The following is a 26,900-nucleotide window of genomic DNA, read 5'->3' as shown; positions in this document are numbered from 1 at the left end:
ATCTGTATATGTAATTTATATTTACTTGTAAGAATACATTAACCACACACAGCAGTGATAGAAAATAACAATACAGCAAAAATGAACATGTTCAAGCCCAGATTGTCTAAAACTGTAATTTTTCTTTTGCGTGTAATGCAATTCAGCCAAGATCACTTATTATTTCATGCGGTGACACTTGGTGGCACTCAAAGTAGAGCAATATTAGTGAAAAGCATGGTTGGTCTTGACAGGTAGAGCAATCAACTGGGTCAATAAAGAGTCAAGAACGGGAGTTACATTAATGGAAAGTGAAGAAGCTTCAGATTGCTCATATCTTTGATGCACCGTTACACTTTCTATTCCCCTTCATCTCAGCTGTATTCACAACCCTAACACAGTGTAAATAAACAAAGTGGAACACTTTAACGGAGACATGCATATGTATGAGATGTAAAATAATTTGATCCCTTTGAGCGTTTCCTTGTCAACTCTCAAAAGCAGCACATCAGTGTGTTTTTGTGTGTTTTCCACAACAAAAGTTTCCTTCCCTCTTGTCACAGGTGCCATCTCATTAGTGGTGAATCACTAAGCTGACATTTATGTTGTACCAAGTCACACAGCATCTCCTTTTTGCTGGGAGTCTGATATCACAGCAGAGCAATTCGGTGTTTGTTTAGCAGCGTACGAGAGATTTCACACGCAGGAATCGCTCCGCACACAGTTTAGTGCTTGTGATGGGGGTTGCAGGGTGCTGAAATAAAAAGGATGTGACAAAAAAAATTCTTCTGAGAGCTGTAAAAGAAAACAAAAACAAAAACAAAAAACTTCCTAATATTAGAAACCGCTTCAAAACATTTAAACATACAAATGACCGAGATGATAAATATGAAACTAATACATAAGAATACTATCTTTATTTCTAATGAAATGATCACAATGACAGGCAAAAATTAAAAATGTTAAATAAAAAAAAATAAAAAAAAATAAAAATATATATATGTGTGTGTGTGTGTATGTGTATGTGTATATATATATGTGTATATATATGTTTGCTCTACTTCACATGGAAAACAATATTTCACAGAGTGGAGAAGGGTTTTTTTGTGTTTTCTTTTTGTCATTTTGCTTTACAAAAAGAATTTAAAGTATGTAGGCCCAAAGGCATCACATCAGTCACACTGTAACCTCTAAACTGTCTTTGTTTGAGGGCCTCTGGTGGTCTTTGATCACTATCTGGTGACACCAGATCTCCCATTCACCATAAAAAACATTCACTCCGGTCAAATGGCACATTTAAAGTAAAACCTCAGGACTTGATCTCTTGACCTTGACCTCTGCACTGATGGGATTTGATGGCTCTGTTATGCTTTTGGGGCCTGTTTTGGTGAAATGGGTTCCTTGGTCCCCCTAGTGTGAAGGATCCTTGTAAATAAACACAGAATTTGACTCCCTGTGATGAAACACATGTAGGAGGATAACTGCCTCCGCCCTTAGGCCATGAGCGGTCACTGAATGATTTCATCAGCATGAAAGTTATGTGCCATACCTACCCTGCCATCCGTCCTGCGTCAGCTGGCCTAAAAGCTGTTCTGGGAAAATTTGATAGCCTGATACTTTCCCAAAACACTTCCCAAAACTGGATTTTCTTTCATTTGTCACTATCTTTAGGCAAAGAAAACAGACAAATTACTCCATCAGTGAACATCTAATGTCTTTCCTGTAGTAGTAATTTTTGCTAAGTAGTCATCATCATGTGACAATGAACTAATTCAAAAAGGTAGACAACTTTATGTTTTTTTGGGGTGAGAGACTTCATGATATGTTTAGTGACTGCATCTTTAACCCAGTGGGCATTTCAGACACTGTGCAGTGCAACCCGTCACTGCTGCTCTCAATCTGCTGACGGTAATTTCCTATCCATTACACTTTCAGAGTGTTTAAATAAATAATAAACCCAAACTGAGTGCATATGGTCTTTTTCACAGCAGACATAGTAGGAAATAGTAGGAAAAGCATAGACGTTCTTCAACATTAATGATGGCGCTAATGTATTCAAATGCGTAATGGTCCTGAACATAAAGCAGCTAGAATAGAATTCAGCTGTCATAACAGCATTTTTTATATACTAGCTCCTTTGATTTGGCTTAAAGTACAATCAGGTTGGATGGTTTGTGAATTCCTCACATCGCATTGCAGCGATACTGTGACTTTTCTGTTTGTATGCTTTTTGGATAGTACACATGCAAAAAGCATACACATCAGACACAGATTGGATGATTTAGACATTATTTGAACTGTACAACTATTCCGACAACTTCTGGATTTCCTGCAGCAGTGGTCTTTTCACAAAAATATTATTGTTCTTTAGCAAGTCACTGGAATACCAAGTGCCACTTGGGCTTGCAAGCTGCATCTGCTTGCAATCCCAAGTGTCTGCCATGTTTGTCTCAGTTAAATAAATATTGCCAAAGTTTGACCTCAGTTTAGTTAAAGCATATAGATGATGATGGTTGATTTAACAGTCATAACATGTCTGATTGTTCTATTACTATATCATATGTTATAAATCATGGTATTTTGTAAAATTGTAATTGCACAATATCCTATACATGGAGATTTTTAATAAACTGGACATTAGATGCCAAAGGATTACACAGAAACACCCTACCGCCAAACACCTTGCAACACAATTATTTTCATGACTCAAAACAAAGTCCTCTTGCTGCAGCAAAAGGTGCACATCAAATAGAAGTCTTGGTTAACCAGATATTTGTATTACCTGTCATAATAGGCCTCCATGTGGATAAGGATCACTCTGTTGGCCTGTGTGGTGAGATTAACCTGAAGCAAGCCTATACAGCCTATACAGTTACAGTCTTTATGTTTCATATGGGACTGAAGGGTCCTTTTGAGATATTAAAGTTACGCACTCTCACATTCGGACTTAGATATGTGCGATCACTTAAGGACCTTGTGATCCTCCTGCAGGAGCTCCTGAGCAGACCGTGCACCCTGCTTTGGGAAGCTCTGCCGCAGCAGCTCAGCCTCCTCCCTCCAGGCCCCGCCCCCAGATGAAGCCCTCAGTAAAAAGGCAGACAGATAGTAGTAAACTGATAGAAACTTTGAGCGAGTGCGGTTGTTTGAACACAAACTGATAAAATATCCCGTCGACATTGTTCTCTGTGATTTTTTTTAATCTACTACATCAAAAATAACTGCGTGAATGTGCAGCCGAAATAACGACTTTGATATCCGCATCCAGCGCTGCGACCTCAACTTCAACCAAGTTTACTTGGGCATTTTCTGAAGATTGCATGGTATGTCCGCTTGTTTTCAAGACCTAATTCTTTGACTAGATAACGCTTAGCTTTTGTCCAGAAGATAAGGTTTATGTAAAGAATGTCAGGCAGCACTGTGGGTGCGAATCCCTTGAAAATGCTGTTTACAGTTACAGTGTACTTAGCCGCTCAAAACTCCAGCAGAACATCTGTCATGATTCCGCTGACATGCTCTCCTGCTTTCTCCCGCTGTTGTTGATTGTTAGCTACGGGCTAACAGCACAGAGCTCTTGCTTAAATTCTCTTTGTTGCTGGTTTGGTTGTGTTTCATAAGAAAGCTGCTTTAAAGAAAAGCACAGGTAAACATTGAGTGAAGTATTCCCTTCAGAGTGACAACAGCACGATACTGTGTGCGCGCGCGCACGGGTGTGCTTTCTCTTCTCACCCGCGCGCTTCTGTGGGCACAAACGTGACTGACAGTGCAAGAAGTTTAGAGAAAAACTTAAGAGTGTCAACTCGTGTCTTTACACTGGATTAAAATGGACAGGACTACTGTGGCAGTCACGGTGTACTTGTATGTTATGGTTGCTCATGCTTAGGATATTTTCTCTATTCTTTTAGCTTGCTTTAGCTTCACACGTCCAGATGGTGAGTTCAGGGATATTACTGCAACCACATATATATATTTTTATTATAGATGAATTTGTTAAAACTCCAAAATAATGAGGTATTTTATTTGCATTTTACCTGGACAGCACAGTGGTGAAGCGGTTAGCCTCACACAAAGAGGGTTTCTGGTTCGAACCCTCTGGCTAGCTGGGGCCTGTCTGCAAGGAGTTTGCATGTTCTCCTGTTTGCATGGGTTCTCTCCGGCCTCTCCGACTCCTTCTCACAGTTCACAGACATGCCTTTTATTTTAGGCTGATGATTCTAAATTGTCCATAAGTGTGATTGTTTGTTTATCTTTCTCTGTGCTTGTTTATCACCCTGTGATGGACTGGCAATCCCTCCCTCTCAGTGTCGGCTGGCATAGACTCCAGCCCCCTTCTGTGCTACATTGGATAAGGATTAATGAAAATAAAATGGGAAAAATGGATGGATGTTTACATAAATAGATGGAACATTTTGTAAGCCATATTTTAAGTTTTACGACCAGTCTGGAGATAAGATCGCCAGTGCTGTCATAAAAAGACGTTTTTAAAATGTTTTGTTGATAGAATATTCAAGTCTGTTGAAGTTTTTGTTAATCAAGTGGCTGAAAATTCATTAATTATAGTAAAACAGAGTTATTGCTTTTACTTTGTGCCAACCGATTGTGTTTACATGGCACCCACCAAAGGTCCATTTCAATGCAGGATAAACCCTGATACTGTCTAAGGGGAAAATGAGACATTGTGACATTTTATCTGTAACATTAATACATTAACAGGGGAACAGTCTCAGATCAAAACTGAGAAAAGTCTGCCAGCTGCTATACAGAAGCAGTTGTGGCTTACTTTACCAGCTCTATTTGATTAGCAACAAAAATATAGCTTGATGTCACCAAAAACACAGTACAAGCTATCGCAGACAGTTTTGCACAACCTTAAGACAATCTTCAATTTTTGAGGGGTATCGGTATCGACTTTGAAATTGCAGTCTCGTGACAGTCCATAGACACTGAAAGTGCAGAAGAGCTCACTATAGTTCTTTCAGAAGCTCATATGACCACATGATTTTCAAAATGACTTATGAGTATTAATCCTGAGTATCTTACTCATACACCACAAGATGCACTATATAACACAGACCTCAGCCTTTGTGTTATTGCTCTCTTCGCGCATGGCTTTGCGATTACAAGAACCCTGTAAATGCCCTTGGGTCTTGACATCGCTTAACTGCAGCGTATGCATACGTGATGACACAGATATAAGCCAGGCCTTTAACACTTAACTGACCACAAGTATTCAGCTTGGTTTCACTGATGTTCAGTACGTTCAGTCTGGGGTCTGCATGCTATAATGTACTTTCCAGATTCTCTTTGAGGGAAATACTTTGCTCGGCTTAGACAGTCAGGGTTGAGAAGAAGTCACATGAGGTGATTTCAGTTGTTGCTGCAACAAAACCATCACCATAGCATAGAGTTAAAACCTTCTCCAACCCAAAACAGCTTTAAAAGGCTATGACTAAATCTTTTGCACATAGGTTTTTAGAAGCTGTTTTACCACCAGCTTTCTTAGTATTGTAACCCAGTGCAAATGTGATTCCAACCATAGATACATCAAAAGAGCTACACACTGTTTTACGTAAAGAAAGTCTCCTTTGATTTGGTCTTTGCTTCCCAAAAGGTATTGCAACACAGTTTAGCTTTGTTTAGTCAGTGAAGAGATGAAGGTCAAGGAGCGGCATAAATCAAACAGAGCGCTCTGGTTCTCACTGACAAGCTGAAAGTGTAATATTTGTCATGATGTTCCAAAATGACTTCCCAGCCCTTGCAGCTGCCACACAGTGAAAGGCCCTTTTGTCCTGTGCAAGCTGCTTGCACTGCAGAGTGATGCACCTCAGTACTTTGTGCATCACTTCCTATATACACTGTATAGCTCACCACAGGTTATATAGATGCACATGTGTTTCTTCCACACAGCTCTATACTAGTTAGAGACAGTGCCTTTAAAGTGTGAGCACCTGCAGTTCTTGTTACAAGACTTCTAACATGACAACAGTTTCACTTTTCTTGCCACAAAGAGTCAGACATCAATCAGAGAAGAAATTTGCACAACTTTTTCTGCGGACCATATCTTTCTAGAGACATGTTTTGATTGCATCTACAGAACATACCCACATAATAACTGAGAATTAGAAAGAGCTAAAAGGATTCTTCGGAACATGGTAAATCTTTCAGAAGTCCACGTTTTAATCTTGATTTAGCCTTTGAAAAACAACGAGCTGGATTATTGGAAATGGAAAAGCTTGCTTTCATTTGGATATATTAGGTTCCAGTGTACTGTTTTTATTAATACTTGTCAGAATGTAAGAACAGCATGGCCATGTGTTCCTTATCTGCTTTGCTGCTCTGAAGTTGTTCTGTGCTTCTCTGGTCTGACTCTTATAATGCACTGTTTTGAAGGCATCTTTCTGCTGCTGATACTGGAATTTATAACCATGATAAAAATGCATTAAAATATACTTGTAATAGCCGTGTCTGCGGCTGCAGATATCACACAGTTGTTTTTGCAAGATGGACTTCATGGTCAAAAGCACCTGCTCGTCTGAGCCTAACTCCTGACTCAATCATTCCTGCCTCATTCATTTTTTTCTGTAAAAAGAAAAAGGACCAAGTATAATTACAATTATACTGCTAAATCTGCTAAATGAAAATTAATTCTTAATTATTGCGAAAGAATTTACAAAATATAATGATTCTACATTTCATGATGTGTTTAAATATATTTGTCAAAAAGCATCTAAGCTGCAAGCGTCTTATAACGGGTTTTTCCCAAAGGTAGTAGCTGACATCTGTGGGGTGGTTTTGCCAGCAGTCACACTGACATTGCACGCTACTTAGTCCTTTTTGACAGCCTTATATGGCCAGTGGATGTTACTTTTACCCTTTTCTTTCATAAGCTTATCTATCCACTTGCATGTTAACCATCTGTAGCTTTGCAACACTCAACACTTGGGAAATGCGTTTGCGTTGTTCGGTTTGTTTAAACTGAAAAGTGAAACCTAGACAGGTGACCTTTTTGATTGATTCAGACTAGAAATCAGTTTTGGTTTCTTGTTTTTTCCGCCACTCTTGAGTCATTGGCACTGCTTACATACCCCACCACCTTTGCCACGGAAGGAAGGGGAATGTGGTTATAGTGGCAGAATTTTTTTTCCAGTTTTATCAACTAGAATAAAACAATTACATTTTTCACTGTACAAAAATCACTTTCATAATTAAACTTTACACCCTTTTCCTTTCTATGCAAGACGATTAGGATTTTTCCTTCTGCCACTTTCTGAGAGAAACTCTGTAAAATTCTGGATATTCTTTGTTTATAAATGTACATGAATTTCATTTTTCCCCTTGTCATAGCCGTCACTGTTTACACTTAGATTAAGTTAAAGCTTCAGTCAGGGTCATGGTAATTAGTGCGGTGGTACTAAGCTGCTTACTCAAGACCCCACTAGAGTTTCCTGAGTCTTTAAATTAAAGTGTGTTAATAACCTGTGGCATGTTCTGGACTGTTAACACCCAGCAAGTCAGTCATCCATCCCAAACTACTTGCACACTCTAACAGGCTTGGAAGGTGTGTGCAGCCTGGTCCTTTGAAGCATGCATAACCTCCAATTAACCCTCCCAGATTAATCCCCTGGTCTCCTAAGTGCCTCTCTTCTTGTCTCATCTCATCACTCCCACGCTGTATATTAAGCAGAGCCCAGTTCCCTGCTGTTTGTAAATGCTTTAATTGAACCTGCTTCTTCTGGTTGACATCTTTTATTTTTGTTCACTTGCAGCTGGAGCCTGAACGTGGCTTTCTGCAGACCCATTCTCAAGAAGGGAAACCTTTGTGAGACGCTGAAGAACGGCCAGTTCATCCACTTTTATCATACTGGAATCTGCAGAATAATAAAATGGCTACAAGGTCCCATATTCCCTTGATGCTTCTTGCAATATGTTGCCTGGCATCTGCAGGTATGTTTATTTCATTTCAAGCCACTTCCTATGCTTTTCGTGTGAGACTAGGTGTTATCAGATATATGTGTGTTTGTTTGTTTGAAGAGCAAAAACATCTCCTGAACCGAAGTTTGCTTCATACTTCAGTTTGTGAACCATGATTTTAGTTTATAGCGTTAGAGGAGATGAATAATCAAAAATAAACCCTGATAATTTACTTGTTACTTGAAAGTGCATAATTTAGCTCGGCGTTAACAACTCCAGTATGGTTTTGGAAGATGGAACTTATTAATTATTCTGGATGTTTGGCTCTGCTTCAGAATTGTTGTAATCATACAAACTTTGCAAAAATCCTTATGGTGTTATGGTGTTGAAACATTGTGGTGTCAAAATGTTGCCTATGCTATGGGATTTTCCACCCTTCTCCCAGCATGCCTTTCTAGACAGTGCTTGTCAGAGTCATGAGTAAGGGGGATTTATACTAAAGAAAGTGCTGACAAGTTCGATCTGAGAATACAAAACACTCAGCAGGCCTACGTGTATCTGTCAGATTGGGTGGAATGAGACTCAGATTCTGCCAAGTACTCCGTAATTCACAGCAGTGATGCAGACAAACCAAAGAGAGAGAAAATAGATAAGTAAACTGCTACACAGGTGGTTGTATGTGCTACAGGTTGACAGTTTTTGAAAACTCGAGAGGTTGTCGAAAAACTTCGCAAAAAACACTCGACAAAGTCTTGGCTTCTCATTTTAACTTCTTCTCCCCCTATATCAGCCGTTATGTGGTGATATTATCTGAGTGGTGACACCTATTGTTCGGAGAATACTGCAGCAGCTTCCTGTGCCGTAACCATGGGTATAAATACAAGTTTCTCTGAAACGTGGGTATACTGCGGCCTTTAGACTTCCTAAGACAGTTCTGCCACACAGAGAGTCAAGTCTCTGCAGTCATATCAGCTCTTTGAGACTTGAGCAGTACAAAGGAAAAAAAGGCATTATCATGCTAACATGCACACAATGACAATTATAATAGTCTGATATTAAAAGGTTACATTTATCTTCTTCTCTTAGCATTTTTGCTGCTTTTTAAAAAAACAAAAAACAAACAAACTGTACATTCTGCATGTTGTTTAAAGACAGAGCAAAGTCTCATATGAATATTGATGGATGAATACTCAAGGAGGATCAGCAAAATATATAGAGTATATCATGAGGGGGCAAGAATGCCTGTGATGATTTTATTCTCACCTAAAAAAGCATCTGCTGGTGGTGATGTCTCCTGGACAATTCCTAGATGTGGTGTTCTGATCATGGCCAACTGGGAGGAGTCCCAGGGAAGAGCAAGGGCATGCTGGAGAGATTAAATCTCTGTAGAGATGTTATCTCTTGGTAATGACTCAGTGTTTCTCCAGAAGAGCTGGAGAGTGGTGTAGGAATCTCTTTTTAGACTGCTGTCTGGACCAGACCTGGATGGCAAAGGATGGATGCATGGATCTATGAAGACATCAGAATAAATCCCCTTGGAAGCATAAAAACTTGTCAGTTTCACAGGTGTGGAGAAATTGGAATGGCAATTTAGCAACTGGTAGCCAGTAACTTTTTAAAGCATCACACTGAAAACCAAAATATTTTAAAGATTTTATAGACCAAATTAAAAAAAAAAATCTAATCCAGCATGGATCTTCCTCTGGGGAGCATGAATGTCTTTAGCAGATTTTGTGCCAATTAGTTTGTAAAATGTAGAGAAATACTAGAATGAGTTTCTTGGAATTTCGCTAAAACCCTAACAATGTCAACCTATTTGCAGACCCAGATCCATCACGATTTATCTTTATTAATGAAGATAGAGTGCCATGAATATTTGCACCACTTTTTTTCCTCAATATCCAAATAGGATACAAGAAAACTGTATATGCGTAGAAATTCAAGGGAATAAAATAATCCTAATAGCGTTAAACTAAAAACCTCTGGTCCAGTATTATCTGTACCAAATTTCATGCCAGTCCCTTGAAAGTTGTTGGGAGAATTGTTGATGTTCTGTTTCGGGTGAGTAGTCGGCAATTGTGGCCACATCTGTGTTGACTAGAAGTGGGTGGAGTTTCAAGTAGTTGTGGAGTTGGCCATGAGAGGTAATTAGAGGAACTTTCGTTGCTTTTACATCTACACTGGCTGCAAAGTTCAACTGTGGGTTTCTTTGTTTGGTAAATTGAACAAATCCCATAGTGTACTGACCCCATCCTGACACTTAGCCCTACAGTTTGAGGACAAACCTGTCACACTGACTTGAAAGGAGCACAAACCATATTCAGATTCAAGTGTTCATTCCGTTTGGTCTCTTTTTTAGAATGTAAGATGTCCTGTTTACAGAAAGCAGTTTCACAATGTACGGCTCTCGACTTGAACTCACTCCAGATTTAGACTGCAGTATCCCGTTTTGTTTTTCTGTGGCAGCACAGGAATAATGTGTGGTTCGCATTTTTCATAGTTTCAGTCTGATTGCCGCCATAGGTAATTATTGTAAAAGTTCTTCTCTTATTCTCTGGGGGCTTGAACCGCACTCCAGAGAGCTGACTCTTACTCAGACAATAGCAAGTTAGTGAATATGTGTTGTGGGCAGAGCAAACATAATTTCTGCCACAATGCCAGGATCTCCAACACAATGAAGTCCCATACGAAGTTTTCCTCTAAATTCCTCCTCACACGGCAAGATGCATTGTTATACTAAGTCACAAGGGACAGATATTTACAGTTTGACAACCAAATGCCCTTTCCTCCAAAGAGTATTGGCAGTGACTGTATTCACTGATTTACTGGCAAATGATTTGTTTTTTTGGGGGGGGGGGCACATTCAGAACATTATCCTTTTTGCTTTCTGCCAAATATTTTTTAAAACTGCCACTGAGAAGCTTACCAGTTTTTCTTTACTCCAAACCACATCACGGACACTCCACACCACATCAGCCTCTTTCTTTCACCTCTCTCTTTTACTGTCTGTTCCTACTATCGCACAGCATCTGTGTAAACAGTCACATCTGCCCTTAAACTTGTCAGGAGTGCTCTTACGTAATGTTTAGATTAGTCTGCAATGAGTCTTCTTTCAGCGTAATGCAATCCAGGTTCTGAGCCTCCCATAACTCTTAAAAGTCAGACTGAGAGCACCTTGATGTCCATATTTCAATTCTGTGCTCTGCTGCTTCACTCTGCTGTTTATAAGTTGTTGTTTTTTTTTCTCCCTCAATATGATCGCTGCCATTTTGCGGTTGCGTCTCCTAAGCATGCCATAATGGTAACTTTGTGAAGGATATATTAGGGACATTGGGGCTGACTGTGGATTTTACAGTGAAATAAAGTCTTTCAGGAGCCACGCCAGATATTAATTTGAGACAGTTGCCAAAAACAGCTCCGGCAGGATGCTGGTTACACTGGAGGCACAAGGCCGGGGTGTTGGCTAACTGAAAAACACACCAGCGTTATTGAGTGCAAAAGCACTTTCTCTCTTATTGTCTATCCTGATTTTACTTATGAGGTGGCTTGATGGATGACCAAGCTACTAGTGCGAATTTGTCTCCAGCGATTCATTGTAGACTGTTAAACAAAACGAGAGAGAATTTGGAGCCGTGCTCATATTCAGAGTGCATATGTTCGCTTTCAGCTTTACATTCGAGTAAACAACTTCTTTCAGTCTGCATTTTTCTATACTCCTGGCAGACGCGAGTCACTGCGGTGCCAAAAGTGGTTGTAACTTTTCTTTCTCTCCACAGTTGAGCAAAAGGTTTGTCTGTGTATCCACGGTGCTTTCTTAGGGCCAGCAAGAGTCAGGACTGCCAGAGAGCATTGTGCAACCGCTGTAATCTGAGAGGTGGGGTAGCCAGGGGGAGGAGAGAAGTAAGCGCAGCCGTGGGTCGTCTGGTCCAAATCGACACACTCCACACACGCACGGCGTGCCAAACCGACAAAGTCCCTTCCAGCATGCTAAACCAGATGTGGCCCAGTGATTCATGCGAGGAGCCGGAGCAGCGCAGCGCAGAGGCAGTGTGCTGCTACGCTGAGTGGTTGGGATGTTTACATAGCAACGGGTGTCCTGAGTCTGTCTAATTACAGATCTGCTCTCCCCCATGGTGAAGCCTTTATCTTAACAGTGCTGTCAAGTAGGAGGCAGTCATTGCGGCCCTGTGTGTTTATAGCTTTTACTTATGAATGAAGGGAACCGCAGTATTACCCAGTTTAATTAACAGTGTAAAGTGTGTAAAGTGATTGGTGGAGTATTTAGTTTGATTTACTAACTCATATACTAGCTTTTTTGAAAGCAGACTCTCACCAACACATGGAAGAGTGCCTAAGTGAAGTGCAGCAGACAAGTTTCTACAGACACAAGATCTTCTATGTCTGTCATTTCTTATCAGCCTCTTGTTAAGAGGATGCTTACGTAAATCTGAAGGAGTCAACCAAATCCCGCCCCCAACCCTCTCTCTTCCCCTCTCTCGCTCTCACTCTCTCCATAGTTCCAGTAAGCAGGCGTGTAAATAATTTTGGTCAGAGCCAGTAATGGGAGACAGCTGGGGTGATCGTGCGCTTTCCATTGTGTTTAACAGCCCCGTGGAAAAAAAAAAAAAAAAAAAAATCTGGAGAGTAAGAGTAAGAAAGTTATGTGGAGTGTGACTTCATTGAAGAATGAGAGCGTAATAGTAAAAAATTGGACTCCCTCTGTTCTGATAACCTACGGAAGCAGCAAGAAAAAATATTTTGGGCTATCACATTATATTGCTTGAGGTGTCTTTTTTTTATTAAGTGCAGTTTTATCACTTTGCAAAGATGCCAAATTTGGGCGTATGACTCAAAAAATCCTGATATGGGATGCAAGGTGAAGGCCTCCAGGTTGTGTCTTTCAACAGACTCACCCCTCCTGGGGCCTCACCTTCCCCACTCCTTTTCCACCAGATGAGTCCTGATGAAAGACCATGTCGCAGTTTTGGAATAATCCCTTTTAAAAACAGGGGTGACTTCCAAAAAATGACAGTAAGACCTTCAGAGCTTGATCCGTGCTATAGATCACAAACATATGCTTTCCACTTGATTTTCAGAATTTGACAGAGAAAGTAGTTCTGAAGTAGCTTGTAGTGAGCTGTTATACACTTAAAAAGCACTGTAATAGTGCATCTGCAAAACAGAAAACAAGAAAAAAAATCCTAAGATTTGCTTATCCAATTCAAGATCACAGGGAGGCTGGAGCTCATTTCAGCTGCATGATTATTGATTTATTTGTTGAAAATCTTCTTTGCTTATTCATTGTCTGTGGTCTTCTCTAACTGGCCAATTATTCATCACACTTTCTGTTTTTTAACTGTCCAGTTAAGAGGCCCTCCCAAGCCTCCTTTGTGCATGTTAATACATGAGACAACATGGCACTTGACAAGTCATTTTTCTTCTTTGCCCTCCCCTTTGTAAAGTTGAAGCCCAGTGGAATGTAGTCTCTTCCAGTGTGTGTGAAAATGCCGTCTGACTTGCCCTTTCCACCTCTTTGGCTCTCTTGCACTGGGCTTACTTACTGGCACAAAGGACCAGCATTGTTTCAGCCTTTGCCTTCTGTTGATGGCAGCCTGCTGCTTCTCAAAAGCCCCTGTTATCACATATGAGTGATAGTTCTATAAAATATCACAAGAACAAAGACATTTTGGGCTGCTATATGATTGATTAAACAAGTTCATGTTATTTATTGCTTTGGCAAATTCCCCTCCAAATATGCCTAACTAGGCAAGACTTATGATTTTAACGGGTAAGTAAGGGTGTGTGCCTGTGTAAATTCAGATGTCAGATTGAGGAGGCTAAGGATGGCTCATCTTGATACCTAGAAACACTTTCCTTGTGATCCTGATCAGCATGCCGGCTCCCAGTTTTTCCTTTTTTGTCTATAGTCTATTTAACACACTCTTTCAAATTTTGATTTTTATATCAAAATTATTTTTAGAATGTTGTCTCTTTGTATAACGGGGACATTGCGGTTATTAAACTAAAACACTGCACTTTAACTTAAACATTTCATCTCCACTTGATCCCCAGTCCATCTGCCAGATTTATTTTTTTTATTAAATCTGTTGGGTGGATTGTATTAAATACTTTACATTGAGAGTTCTGGCAAAGCAGATGATCCAGCACAAATGAAACGAGTCTGATATCTAGTGGGACAAGAAGAAAGACCCCAGGGCACACCTCTCTGCTTCCACAACTACGTCTAAATCTTTGTGAATGCAGACGATGTGGCTGTTCCCAAACCCCCGCCGAGCTGTTGTCAAAAACTCGGCTTTTGAAGGCATCTATGATTGATGAGAAAGCTGCCCTTGGAGCTGCAAGACAGACATTTCTCTCCATTGCATGGTAAATGTTGTACTGCTTGGGTAGTTTCAGTACTGCTGAGAACTGATTTGTGCTGGGTTGGCTGATGGCTGTTGCACGCCACTTATGGTATTTCAGTGTAACAGACTGTAGCAGTGCTTGTGTTGCTGTTGTTATAGCATTATAGGACTCTTCCTTCTTGCATTTTTGTTTTTTACTGTTACTGTATTATTTTGTGTATAATTCTCAGCTGATGTTATCTATTAAAGATAAGGTAAGCTAGCCTACATTAGTCCCAGAGTTGGAAAATTCACAACTTCTTTAAATATATATGAAAAGCCACTTCTTGTTTCTTGATTGAGTTGACAACTTATTTGCTTTGATGTTATAGGTCCAGACAGCACATGTCAGCACCCATCAGTAAAGACATACAGTGGTAGCACAGCCAGTCTTTAGTCATATGCTCGGTCTCCCCCAGCTGTCTCACTTTACACAGTGGCTCCTGTGTTCCTCTGGGAATTAGCCTTGTCTTCCATCTCTTCAAAGACCTCTGATTTATGCCTGCATGGAGAGGTAGGCAGAAATGTACCCGCTTCCATCTTGCCTGCTTGCCTGTGACTTCATATGCTGCTTGTAAGTGGTCATGTTTTTTTGTTTTTTTTTGATCACTTACCAACATGAGCCTCCTACATCTGTCAGGGCTGATGAATAATGACCAGTCTCACTATCAGTACCTAGTATGTTATATACTACATAAATCATAGCTACACTAAGCTGTTAAGTATCTTTTCAGATCTGCATTTACAAAGAAAAACCTTCTAACTTAAACATGACCAAACTTTGCAACATCAACACCCATAACATTATTAAAGAGTGTTTCTCTCATCTCTTCTTTACTTTTTACATCTATTGGTCATTAGAAATGATGATACTGATATATCAGAAAATAGCTAAGAGAAATCCTTCTATTCATAATTTAAAGAATCCTGAATAAAACAATCCTGCCCCCAAAAAGCTAATCAGCAACCCAACTGTGAAAAATGTTATCCATTTATGTTGCTGTGTTGATGCATAGTGCAGTAGAGGTTTCAGGTTTCAACAGGTTCAGCTGTGTGGTGACAGACTTACGGTATCTATAATGTGAATTAGAATATTTTGTTAAGAATTCTGGTGGGATTATCCAAATATGCTCATGATGCTGGCAGTCTGGTTCGAGCTGCTTATAAACCTCTAATGCCGTCTATGTTTGTATGTTTGTAGATATGTTATATGTAGAAGTATAACCTGCCGTGGGAAAACATTGTAAATCTTATTTTTGGGCATACTCACCAAACTTTTGGAGAGGTTTGCATCAGGTCTGAACTGTTTTTATATGCCAATCACTACTGAAATTCAAGTTTAGGCTCCCTCCTCATTAATTAGATACATGGTTGTATTAACTGTTAAAGCGGTGGCCAAGTGGCAAAACTTGTTTCTAGAAGGACCAGTCAAATTAGTCACTTACCTGAACCCATTTCTTTCTCTGTAATTATTTGGTAGATTGATGTCTTATATTATGCTATTTAGATCGTTATGCAACTTACAGATGCCTTCGGGGAGTCATCTGATTAAGTCTGCATTCATTCCACCACAAGACACTTGTCTTAAAAATACAGCAACACTAAAAAAGAACCGTCTTGAGTGACAAGAACAAAGAAGTCCTTCACCATGTTGGGTCTTGATATAAACTGCTTTGAGTCAGTTTGGGGTCATTTGAAGAGACAGAAGTGATTACGGCATATGAACACTGGTTACTGCCTGACGCATGTTAGCAGCCCCAAAGAGTCGTTGGTCATTAAAGGTGTTCTTTGCAGTTCAGGCCCGACGACTGTGGAATTCTCTGCCTGAAGATCGCAGGCAGTTGAACTCGACATCTCTTTGCAAAAACTATTTTTTACTTCAACCTATTTTTAATATGCAGTATTTGTTTTTTCCTGTTTATATTAAAATAATTTTTACTCTATGAAATTCATTTTTCACTTATTGAAGTTTCTTATTGTTTAGCCCTTTGTAACATTATTTAAGTATACTTTAACTTAAGTGTACTTAAGTTAAAAATGGCGCTAGCAGCAAGTATTGATCTGGTTTAAAGTAAGTTTCCCTTTATTTGGCCACTCTTGAACATAAACCTTCAAAATGATAGGACCATACTTGCCTTTCAACGTCGAAGTTTACATCCAAAGGAAGTTAATTTATTATCTCAACACCTGTTAACATACTTAGGAACTAAAAGAAGCTTTGCTTGCATATCCTTACTCCCTTCAAACAGTAGATAAAATATAATCCAGTGAAATGAGTGTCTGATTTAGCTGTGTTTTCTACTGTATGCCAGCTGCAGAGATGAATCTACCAATAAAGACTGTTTGGGTGATATTGAGTTACAGACAGATTTGTGGGATATCTAACTTCAGACTTCACACTTTGATGGCGAAGTTTATGACTTCCCTAATGGCGTTCAGGCTCACCCCTGCCCCTCCTCTCTTCATCCCATTCCAGCTTCCTCCTCTCATGCCTCCAAGTTTTACAGTCCAGAGATAAATCCTTTTCATAGGAGGGCCGGTGAAGTGAACTTACACTACCCTTATGAAAGGCTTTACTCACTTCCTGTAGTAGTGGCTCAAGGTTCAGGGGTGAGTGGGCTGTGCTTATGTCAACACTGCAGAGCTAGTGATTCTTTAGTCCAAACCCCCTTAGGAAAACAAAAGCGGGTAGAATATTATGTTCTCTAAACTGGTTTTTAAGGTTCATGGTCCATGGGAATTATGCCCTGCAGTAAGAAGGAAAGATATAACAATTCATTTAATCCCATTCCCAGGGGAACAGGCATATCTCAAAGATACACCTCTATGCTTCTTCATACATTTTAATTAACTTGGCTTTTTCTTAACATTATTCCACGGCTCTTTTGTCTATCTGTGTAGTGAATGTGTGTATCAGTGCTGCTGCCTTACTTTTGCATTTGAAGAAACACAGTCAGAATTGTTGAAGAAATACTGGCAACTGAATTAGGATGTGTACACACACAGGGGAACGGTTCTGTATGTTTATCTTTGGAAATGGCTTTGTGGGAATATCAGATTTGTCCCTAACTGGCACACAGACTGACATCACTTCCTGTACCCAAGTGGTTGGCTCAGTGCCATGCTGTGGAAAGCAACAAAGTGCATTCTGTGGAAACGGGGGCGTATATTTCTTTGTATGGTAGAAGAGGGCTGTGACGTCAGATGCACCACTCACAGGGGGTAGTTTTCTAATTGTAAAAATTCATATACATGTTTCACAATCTTGACCGTGTCTGGGCTGACTGAACGGACTCAAGTGCAGACGGAAAGATTGAAATGAACAGTCTTTTATTTACAAACACCAAGTAAACTATATACAAAGTGTGGGGAAAGATCAGTGGCCCGGGGATCCAAGGGAAGGGTCTCTTCACTCGCTCGGTGCTCCACGCTCCACACACGCACACTCGTTCCGCTCTCCTACTCCAACACGCTCCACGCAAAAACTCGCCACACTGCTCAGTCAAACACTCACGCTCGGGAATTCAAGAAAGGCTCAAGGGACGGGCCCAGGGAAATCTATTTACAAACAGAAAGTCAAAGCCAGGCTTACACTAACGTGAGTCTGTACAACAGTCCAACGATGAGAAGCTCTGAGCCACCACCTTAAGTAGTGCCCACGAAACTGCTGGATGGTGAGCCTCAGGTGTGTAATTGCCTGCAGGTGTGTGGCCAAATGCAGGAGCTTGTGGTGAGCTCCGCCTAGGCAGGGGAGGAGGCAGGAGAGGTAGAGAGAGCGAGCGCGAAACAAAAACAATAACACATGTAGCCTTAATGAGTCAGCCGGACAGCCACAGGGACTATGACAGAAGAAGTTTGTCTACATGAATAAATTGGTCATTAAAGGAGCAAACATCATTAGCAACCTGCCTTTTTTAGCTTAGGGTTGTTTGGATAAACAAAGACATTTGAAATCATCATCCTGGACATTAGAATCACCAGACACGCCACGATACGATATTATCACGACATTATACACACAGTCGAAATGATGTTATTTTGATTTTTAGCATTTTCCAATGTGCTGAGTATTGCAGTAACATATATTGCGATTTAGCATCTTTTTCATCTGCAAATTATTCTTTAAGAGTTCAGCTCTGTCAGTATCTATTTTACAGAATAAGACCAAGTCTTACTTTAACTGTTTGTTTGCTGAAAAATGAGATTATCAAGCATACTAAAATTGTCTCTAAAGCCTTGCATAAATGCTATCGTACGACAGTCAGGTATCAGTCTGCAATTTGATTGAGGTCATGTTGGCAATTAAATTCAATGTGTTTCCGATAATACAGCAATTAACTGCGATGAATCATCGAACATCACATATCTGTTGATGTCTATGTAGACAAAAATTCAAATTTAACAGTTTGACATTACATTTTTGCTCACCAACTGGCGTGCTTTATAGGACTATGAACTAGCATACAACTAGCTGGCAGCCAGTTGAGTTAAGTGCCCTCAAGTGTGCTCATTAACAAACACTTACTCAGACTGATGGGAACATGTTGGCAATCTGTCTGCATTTATAAATTAGATAACAATTATTTGCAAACCTTCGAAGATCTCTCTGAAGGTTACTGCAGTCAGTCTAGGTCTACTGTTTGCAGAAAGGTTGTCTCCTATCTGGTGACCTGTGCAATCACCTTGCTATCAAACGTAGTCATGATTTCAACACTGTCACGCTCTGGGTAACTAATTAGTCACCACAAGTTACAATACGTTGCATAATGTGAAAAAATTCAGTACAATGCCCAGACAGCCTCTATGATATACATGTGGCTATACATGTATGTTATCTCAAAATGGCATTGTGAGAAATTATTCTCTTGTTCATAGTATACCCAACTGTATATGTTTTATAGATGAAATAAATGTGTTGCAACCAGATTTAGATCTGATAGCGATAACATTATGTGAATTCTGCACTTATATATTTTTTACCCTATGTTTCTATGCATTTTATTACTGGAATAAACAAAGATATGTGTGATACAGACATCTACTATATTTGTTTATAGTAAAAAAACAGAAAAATTTAGAGCATTACAACATTGTTTCTACCTCCAGGCCATCTTATTTTATTATTTCTTCTAAATTCTTGCAATTCCACTCCAATTGCCCTGGTGTTTTTGTAGTTATTTTAAGCATGAGGCTGGTTCTATTAATTGAAAGCAACAGGACAGATTTTCAAACTGCAAAGCAACCAGTACTCTGCACAATGTCAAATTATATAGAGACTGGTTTTCTTCACTTAAAATTTTTTTTTGAGGAAGCTTGTAGTCAGGGAATATATAAAAACAAGAGCAGGATTTTTATACGTTATCACATAATAGTCTGGAAAAATAATCTGCTGAATTGGAACAAAATATCTGAAAGAGATATTAGTGTATAACAAATGAGGTCCAAAAGTAGCCTGCCAAGGACTGTGAAAAGTGTCTAGTGACATCACTGCTTGGACCTCACATTGTTTAAATATATCAAAAGTGAGTATTTGCACAGTCTCTCCCTTCTTAATATGGATTTATATGCTCACTTCCTATCTGAGCTCTAATACTATCACAGTGACGCTTAGACAGTGAAGAAAAATAAAAGAATCTAATTAATATCTTTTTACAGAAAATAAATTTGTCCTGCACACGGTCTTGTCACACTATATCCAACGTTTCTGTTAGGCTCAGTGTCTGTATATTTGACACTAATCCTCAAAAAGGCATAACTGAAGAAATAAACATCTAACCAGGGGGTGGTAAGGAGAAAAGGTAGCAGGTTAAAGTGCGTGTCAGTCATTGGTGCTACTCTTTCATGTTCATGTGCTTTTCTCACGTAGAATCAGTCACTCTGCAGGAAGCCCTGGTTGTGAACTCTGCAAATACTGATCACCATATTGTGCTAATTTTCACCTCCATGTTTTTAGTCTGGGACTCCAGAGCCTTGCTTTGCATATTTCAGTGTTAAAATTGACTTATTTTGTTATACTGCAGGCCTCACTGATCACTTAACTTCCATTATAATTCAGTTAAAAACCAGATAAACTAATAGATCAGGGCTCTAGACTAACTTTTTACCACCGGCACAAAAGTTAGGCGCACACAAATTTTATAATAATTTATATAATATGTGTTTTTCTGGATACACTGTGCTTTTTCAGCATTCAAAGATTGATGACACCGTGTCAGAGCACTGGCTATGAATTTCAGAAGCATCAGGCCTTAACTTAACAGAAAAGTTAGCAATAGTTCTTTTCCTATTACAGCTACATCCACTTCTGTCGTGCCTAGGCTGCTCACTAGGGCTGGGTATCATCACTGATTTCTATAATCCATTCGATTCCGGTTTTCAAAGTCCCGATTCGATTCAACTTAGCCTCAGACAGTCAGAAATATTATAATTCTGATCATTTATCAGTACTGACTTCATCAGAATTGTGAACATCACAGCAGATGCCTTTGTGTGAAAGTAACTGAGAATAAAACACAGAAAAACATGAAGGAGATTTTCCTGGTCTGGCTTTTTATAGCAGATAACCTTAAAAATATTCTACAATGTTCTGCATATAAAGTTTAAATTTCTTCAGTATTGAACAACAGAAAAAATAGGCTTTCTTGTCAGAGGTCATTTAAGTGAAAAAGAAAAAGACAGCAGCCGACAGCGCTGTAAACAACGGTAGACTGGTGGGTAATAAGCGAATGAATAATACAGAAAACGGAGATTGGAGACGGGAAACTGTTCTTGAAGTACAGAGAGAGATCGAGAGAGAGAGAGCTAGCTGTGCATGAAGTGTGATTTTAATAGTCGTGGAAGCAAAACAGCAAAATTCATGACGACATTGATCAAATGTGAAGCGCAGTTTGCTGCTTCTTTTGCTGCTGGCTCGGTGAATTTTGGTTGGAGAGACAAAACCTGCAGCTCAGAATCAGCGCAAAAAGACGTAAACACAGCGCGGACCGGACGCATCAGAATCGCTAAGCTCCGACAGCGTGTCCGTCTATGGGCCGTCAGGTAAGAAACCCGAGAAAGACAAAGTTGATTCTGATGCGTCGGTCCTCTGTGTTTACGTCTTTGTGTGGAATCCGTGTACCTGCTCTCATTTGCTGTTTGGTTGTTGTTGAAATGGTTTTGTGAGCTTTAATCTGAGAATCTGGCGTTTCTGGCAAAACACAGTTATATTTAAAAGTCGATTCAGGATTTAATGAATTGATATCGCTTTATTCAAGCTACTCACCTCCCACTTCCACCTGCACTTTCAACTGGACCACGGCCAATCAGAGAGGTCCCGCCCCTTACTATCTCTGATTGGTTTAGTCCACGATAGGGGCATAATGTGTGTCTGTTGTTGACCACAGGGAAGGTTGCAGATTTTTTATTTTTTATTTTTTGCTACCCGAACAGTTGGTCGCACAGGTGCAACCAAATATTTTATTTTTTTTTAGTCGCACCGCTGAAAAATTTGGTCGCACTCTAGAGCCCTGTAGATAAATAAGTACATTTTGAGGTGGCGATGGAGGGGAAACTGAGTAGTTTGCAGCCGAAACATACTTTAAGTCCATCAGCGAACTTACAGGCAAGAGACCTACACAGAAGCTACGGCGTCCCCAACAGTCTAACTTGGAGAAACCTTTTTCTTGTTCTAAATGTGTTGTTGACTACTCTCTTTCTGCCATCGTGACACGAGATAAACTCTTTAAACAATGTTTCTACTTTAAACACAGAAAAGTTTCTCGACAGTTTCTGCCAGGCTCAGCTTCTTTTTTCTGCCATTTATATTTTCCTGTTTTATTCCTGGCCAGAACCAGAACAACAAATTTTGAAAAAGGTACATTTTAGATGCAGTTTGCTCAAATATATGCTACAGTGACATAGTTCAGCATCACATCGCCAGATACTAAATTATCTGTTCACAATCTTTTATAAACGCTGCCTCTGTCGTGGTAAATCGTAGGGGAAGCATCAAGATAGTATTTAACGAAGTATTTCAAACAAATCCACGTCACAACATCTTCCTGTGTGTGCCCACGCAGAGTAAACGGGAACAAACGTAGCGGTGAAAGTTATTTGCCATGTGTCTCTGTCTGTGTAGAACTTCTCACTTTCAGAATGAAACCACAATCTTTTTATATTATTACATGTGGTTTCGACGCTGTGACATTTGCAGTAGTTGCCGGTGCTGATGCATAATACTTTATAATAAGCTTGTAAGCTGCCTGCGAAGAAGTTTCTGATGAATAGTAATCTTTAGTTTAATTGTGGCTCTCCATAGATTTCAGTGTTGATCAGCAGGACTCTGAACAGCAGCCCAAAACATCCATCTGCAGATAAACCCTATTGTCTAAATAAAGTCTGATCTATTCCTGAGCCCTTGTTTTTTTGCTTTAGGTATGCCAGCTGTCAAACCCTCCCCCTGAGCCCTGTTACAACAGAGGACTATCTGCTAATGCAGTGTTGTAGATGAGTGAACCGCAGAGCAGAACACAGTGTTGGGAGGTCAGTGGGTGGTTAGGTGTGTAGTTCAGACTGCAGGTGGACTAAATGGTTTCTTTTTTCTCTTTCAGTTTCAGATCGTTCGTCTGTTAACACATTGTCAGAAAATACAAGCGTGCAAAGGTGAACGATATTAACCATTTAAACTAATTTAATAAACACGTTTTAAAGATCTTAATCTTGTAACTTTGTACGCAAAGAAATTTGAATTCAAATCATAGTTTTTTTTTTTAATGAATTTGGGTTGTGATCCGACATGGGAAGGATTAGGCTGATGATGAGGTGTTAATGAAGATTTAGCTGTCTTGTCCTTGTAGCTGTTGGTTCTTAAATTTCATTTATTGCAGGTGTTTTCTTTTCAGAGAGAGGCCTGTGAGAAATAGACTTTGCTTTGAATTAGAGCAGGGCGATATGACCAAAAATATTTATCACGATATACATTTGAAAATTTGCGATAACGATATAACTGACGATATAATTGATATGACACAAAATACTTTACAACTCCACAACTTTATTAGTGCAAAAAAAACCCAACAACGTATATTCACTTAAAAAAGCAGCTGTTTTTTATGTGCATTAAAGTTATATAAAAAATTAACAGTGCAAATGCAAATTCCTTGCTGACAGTTTAACCAAAAGGCATTTCCAGTGGAAACTGGCCGACATATCCTCAGCATAACCATGTATAATACCCACAAAACTTAAAAAGAGGCTATACACACGCAATACGGTAATATTATGTTGAAGCACAGTACATATCACTCCGCCAGGCTCCTGCCTACGATAGTCGCAATGCTCCGACAATCCATCAAGCTGTGCGGGTTCGTAGCTTAGCAAAGTTGTACTAAAACATTTGAGAGATTTTCGAGCGCCGTGTACCACATAAAATCGTTTCGAGGTCAGTAAACACAACCAGAGTTCATACATAAGGCACACGGGATTATAAGGGGCACTGTCTATTTTCAGAAAAATCAAAGGATTGATTTTAAGTGTGCCGTATTTTCCAAAAAACACGGTAATAACAACGGCCCGCTAGCATGCTCTACCAAAAATAGTGCTTTGTTGCGTATCTGACAGATGAAAGCTAAACCAGTTCCACACCACTGAAGTTGCAGCATTTTTACAAACCAATTCTGGTTCATCCGTTTCATTCAACGATCCGCTTTCGCCCTTCTCATTCTCCGTCGCCGCCATGCTTTTTCCGCTATGTGGGTATGAAAACAAAGGCACTGTGCATGCGCGTTTTACCCATATTTCATTTTCTTATCGTTGCCCAATATTATACCGGTATTACCGTGAACGGTACAGTATGGCCCAGCCCTACTTTGAATGATACTGCAACAAAGAATTGTCAGGATTCAAGGTGAATATTTACTGCTCTTTTCTTCTTATGTAGTTTGCAAGATCAATTTGATATGGCTGACTGGAGTGAGATTGAGTTACAGAATAATGGAGGGCTTTGCCTTTTGCAGTATGTCTGAGATTTTGTAGTGTTTTAAAAATTTTGGAGATGGGTTAAGGATGTATTCTTCAGAGTGTCTGGTAGACTTGCTTTTCAGACCGAGTGAACAACGGCTTCTCTCATTCCTGTGCTGTGGGTGTTTTGCCTGACCAGCTAAAGTCACTAGTAGCAGCTGGACAGGACACACTCTGCCTGCCACCAAAGACTGAGGGAAAAGAAAGGTGGATGGAGAGAAGGGGAGACAGATGCGGGGGAGAAAGGCAGACAGGAAAGGTGACAGCAGACACCACGCTGTGGTGGGGCCAACAGATGCTCGTTTTATTTCCTGTATAACTTTTGATGTCAACTGTGGTTGTATGCTGATGGTAATGACATGCATGATACGGTTTGTGTCAGTTTGATCAAACAGTGCACTCTCTATTTGTGTGACACTGTTAGATCAGTGTCACCTAAACTAGTTCGTATTCGTTAAAAGACATCGGACTTGTTCCACAAGAGGTGTTACAGTTTAGAAGTTATGATGGATATCTTTAGACGGTGTCCTGGAAATGACTCATGATGTTGCACAGAAGAAGAGGCTAATTCGATATTAATGCACAGTTTTTATCTGAAAACTGGCCCATGGGACAAATTATGAACATTTTTCAGGGCTAAAATAGGTTGTGGTGAAAGGGGAGAGGTGACAGGAAAAATGGGTGGAGCTTATCCTCTGACAAAACACACATTTAATGTATTTGATTCACAAATACTTTTATTACTAGTTCGCTTTGTCTGAAGTGTATAATTCCTCGTGTTTATGCGCGATCATGTTTGGTCCTTTGCTGTTCACACTTTGGCTTTGCAGAGAATCTTTAGTTTTTGCAACACTATACAGCGAATTGTTTTTTTATAGTTCGTCACTCTGACCAGAACTGCGCTAACACAGGAAGCACGATGAATCCTGTAACCCGCTGCTCTCATGGTGTCACACCTTTCCTTATATGAAATAAAATGAACCAATAACATGATAACATCTTAGCTAAGCCTTGTCACTGCATAGATCGTTTTTTTTAATGAAACACACCAAGACTTTAGTGAACAGACACCCTTGTTTCTCAGCTTTTTTTGTAAAATATTTGCCCATTTATCCAACAACATGTATTTTGGAGCCGGGGGTTTCGGTTTTCACTTGACTCAGTCTTCCTCTAAGTTTTAAATATTTTCTGTGGAAACTTAGTGTGATCATCCATGCATCCCCTGGGAGCATGACTATTTGCTGTATTTTTCATTGTTGAAAACATTAGTTGTCGATATACTTTGTCATGAGAACATTTTGCCTATGATAATTGGCCAGAGACATCATCATCTTCTGGGAATAATAAATATCACTGGCTATTTCCACACAGATCTGGTGACTTTTATTTGTTATTTTTTTGCTTAGGTTTCGTACAGATTTGCAACCGACTGGCTGATCTTGCCTTTTTGTACAAAAACAAAACCAATGTCACCGTGAATGTCCTACTTTTCTATCCATGTGTTGCTCTTTTCTCCCATAAGTCTCTCTGTTCTGCTGTATTTTTAAACAATTACAAAATCACATCATTGGCCAGCAGCTGTTGTAATCTTTTGGCAGTCTCCCAGAAAGACGTGTGTTTTTCTTTGTTTGTCTGGCAGTTGTTTGTTATTCTCCATGTGTGAGGGGAAAAAGTGAGTTGAAGTGCCCTCGGACGTGTTTGTGGGAGTGAGGCGTGCTGACATGGTTTGGGAGGGAATAGGCTTCGGCCCGCTGGGAGGAAAAGCGAGGGGGGTTAGGCGGGGGTTGACGTACTGATGCACCACAGGTTTTTGCCATTAGGTCTGGTGGTTTTATCGCTATAGTAAGACCTTACCGTATTTTAATATATGTATCCTTTCAGTAAGAGTTAAAGATAATCTTTCTGGGTTTGTAGTAAATTCACGAGAAACAAGAGCATAGCAACATAAAGTCCAGGCTGAGGCTGTCTGTGAAGAGTTTGGGATTTATCTCTTGAGAAAAACATGGTAATAATAAATTCTCTGATGTTTTCCTCACAACAAGGAGAGGGAAACTATGCCATACATGATCTCTGGCTTTATGCTGATCCAACATAGGCTTATTTGGCGGCACAGAAAGAGAAAACAATAGCTATGTGTTCTGAGCAACAAAAAAAACCCCAAACCCTTTCCCCCTAGCTGTACCCCACCGCTGAGGCGCTGTGTTTTTGGAGTCAGTTGGAGAGTTTAACATTGTTATCAAACTGTCTTTCACTTAGACTTTAATTATTTCCAAATGTTCCATCTGATTGCTGTTGGCAGCCTTTGCGTGTTTAGTGTGATGTGTTTGAAATGTGAGCGGGCCTTGGCTGGCACAAGCCTGTGAGGTCTGACCCCAAGAAAAAAAAAATACTTGGCCAAACTCTTTCTCATAGTGTACTTGACCTTCTAATGTAAAAGTGCTGTTTGTTACCTCACTCGGAACAAATTCTCTTGTACCACCCCGAGTCCCACTTGAGGTTTGTGCATCTGCAAACTGCACCCTCATTGTTTTTAAGTGGGTCATACTCACTTAAAACGTAAAGGAAATTTATAGCATAGGAAATTGTCAGGCTGCGGTTAGGTTAGTTAACCAC

General features: G+C 39.8%; 1 protein-coding gene across 3 annotated transcripts in view; it reads left to right on the top strand.

The window, feature by feature from the left end:
• Positions 1-3,051: 3,051 nt before the first annotated feature.
• The window catches only part of tgfbr3 (transforming growth factor, beta receptor III), a 68,582-nt gene continuing 44,733 nt past the window's right edge, over positions 3,052-26,900 (top strand). For all 3 annotated transcript variants that reach the window (XM_026160146.2, XM_026160147.2, XM_026160145.2), the window contains exons 1-2: positions 3,052-3,299; positions 7,743-7,920. In XM_026160146.2, coding sequence (XP_026015931.2) covers positions 7,860-7,920 — 61 coding nt within the window. In that variant the 5' untranslated portion in view covers positions 3,052-3,299; positions 7,743-7,859. The remainder of the gene's footprint in view (positions 3,300-7,742; positions 7,921-26,900) is intronic.

This window comes from Astatotilapia calliptera, chromosome 23 (genome assembly GCF_964374335.1).
Source record: "Astatotilapia calliptera chromosome 23, fAstCal68.1, whole genome shotgun sequence".
In the NCBI taxonomy this organism is placed as follows: Eukaryota; Metazoa; Chordata; class Actinopteri; order Cichliformes; family Cichlidae; genus Astatotilapia; species Astatotilapia calliptera.
The sequence above is the reverse complement of the archived record's forward strand: the minus strand, read 5'-3'. Positions and strand labels throughout refer to the sequence as shown.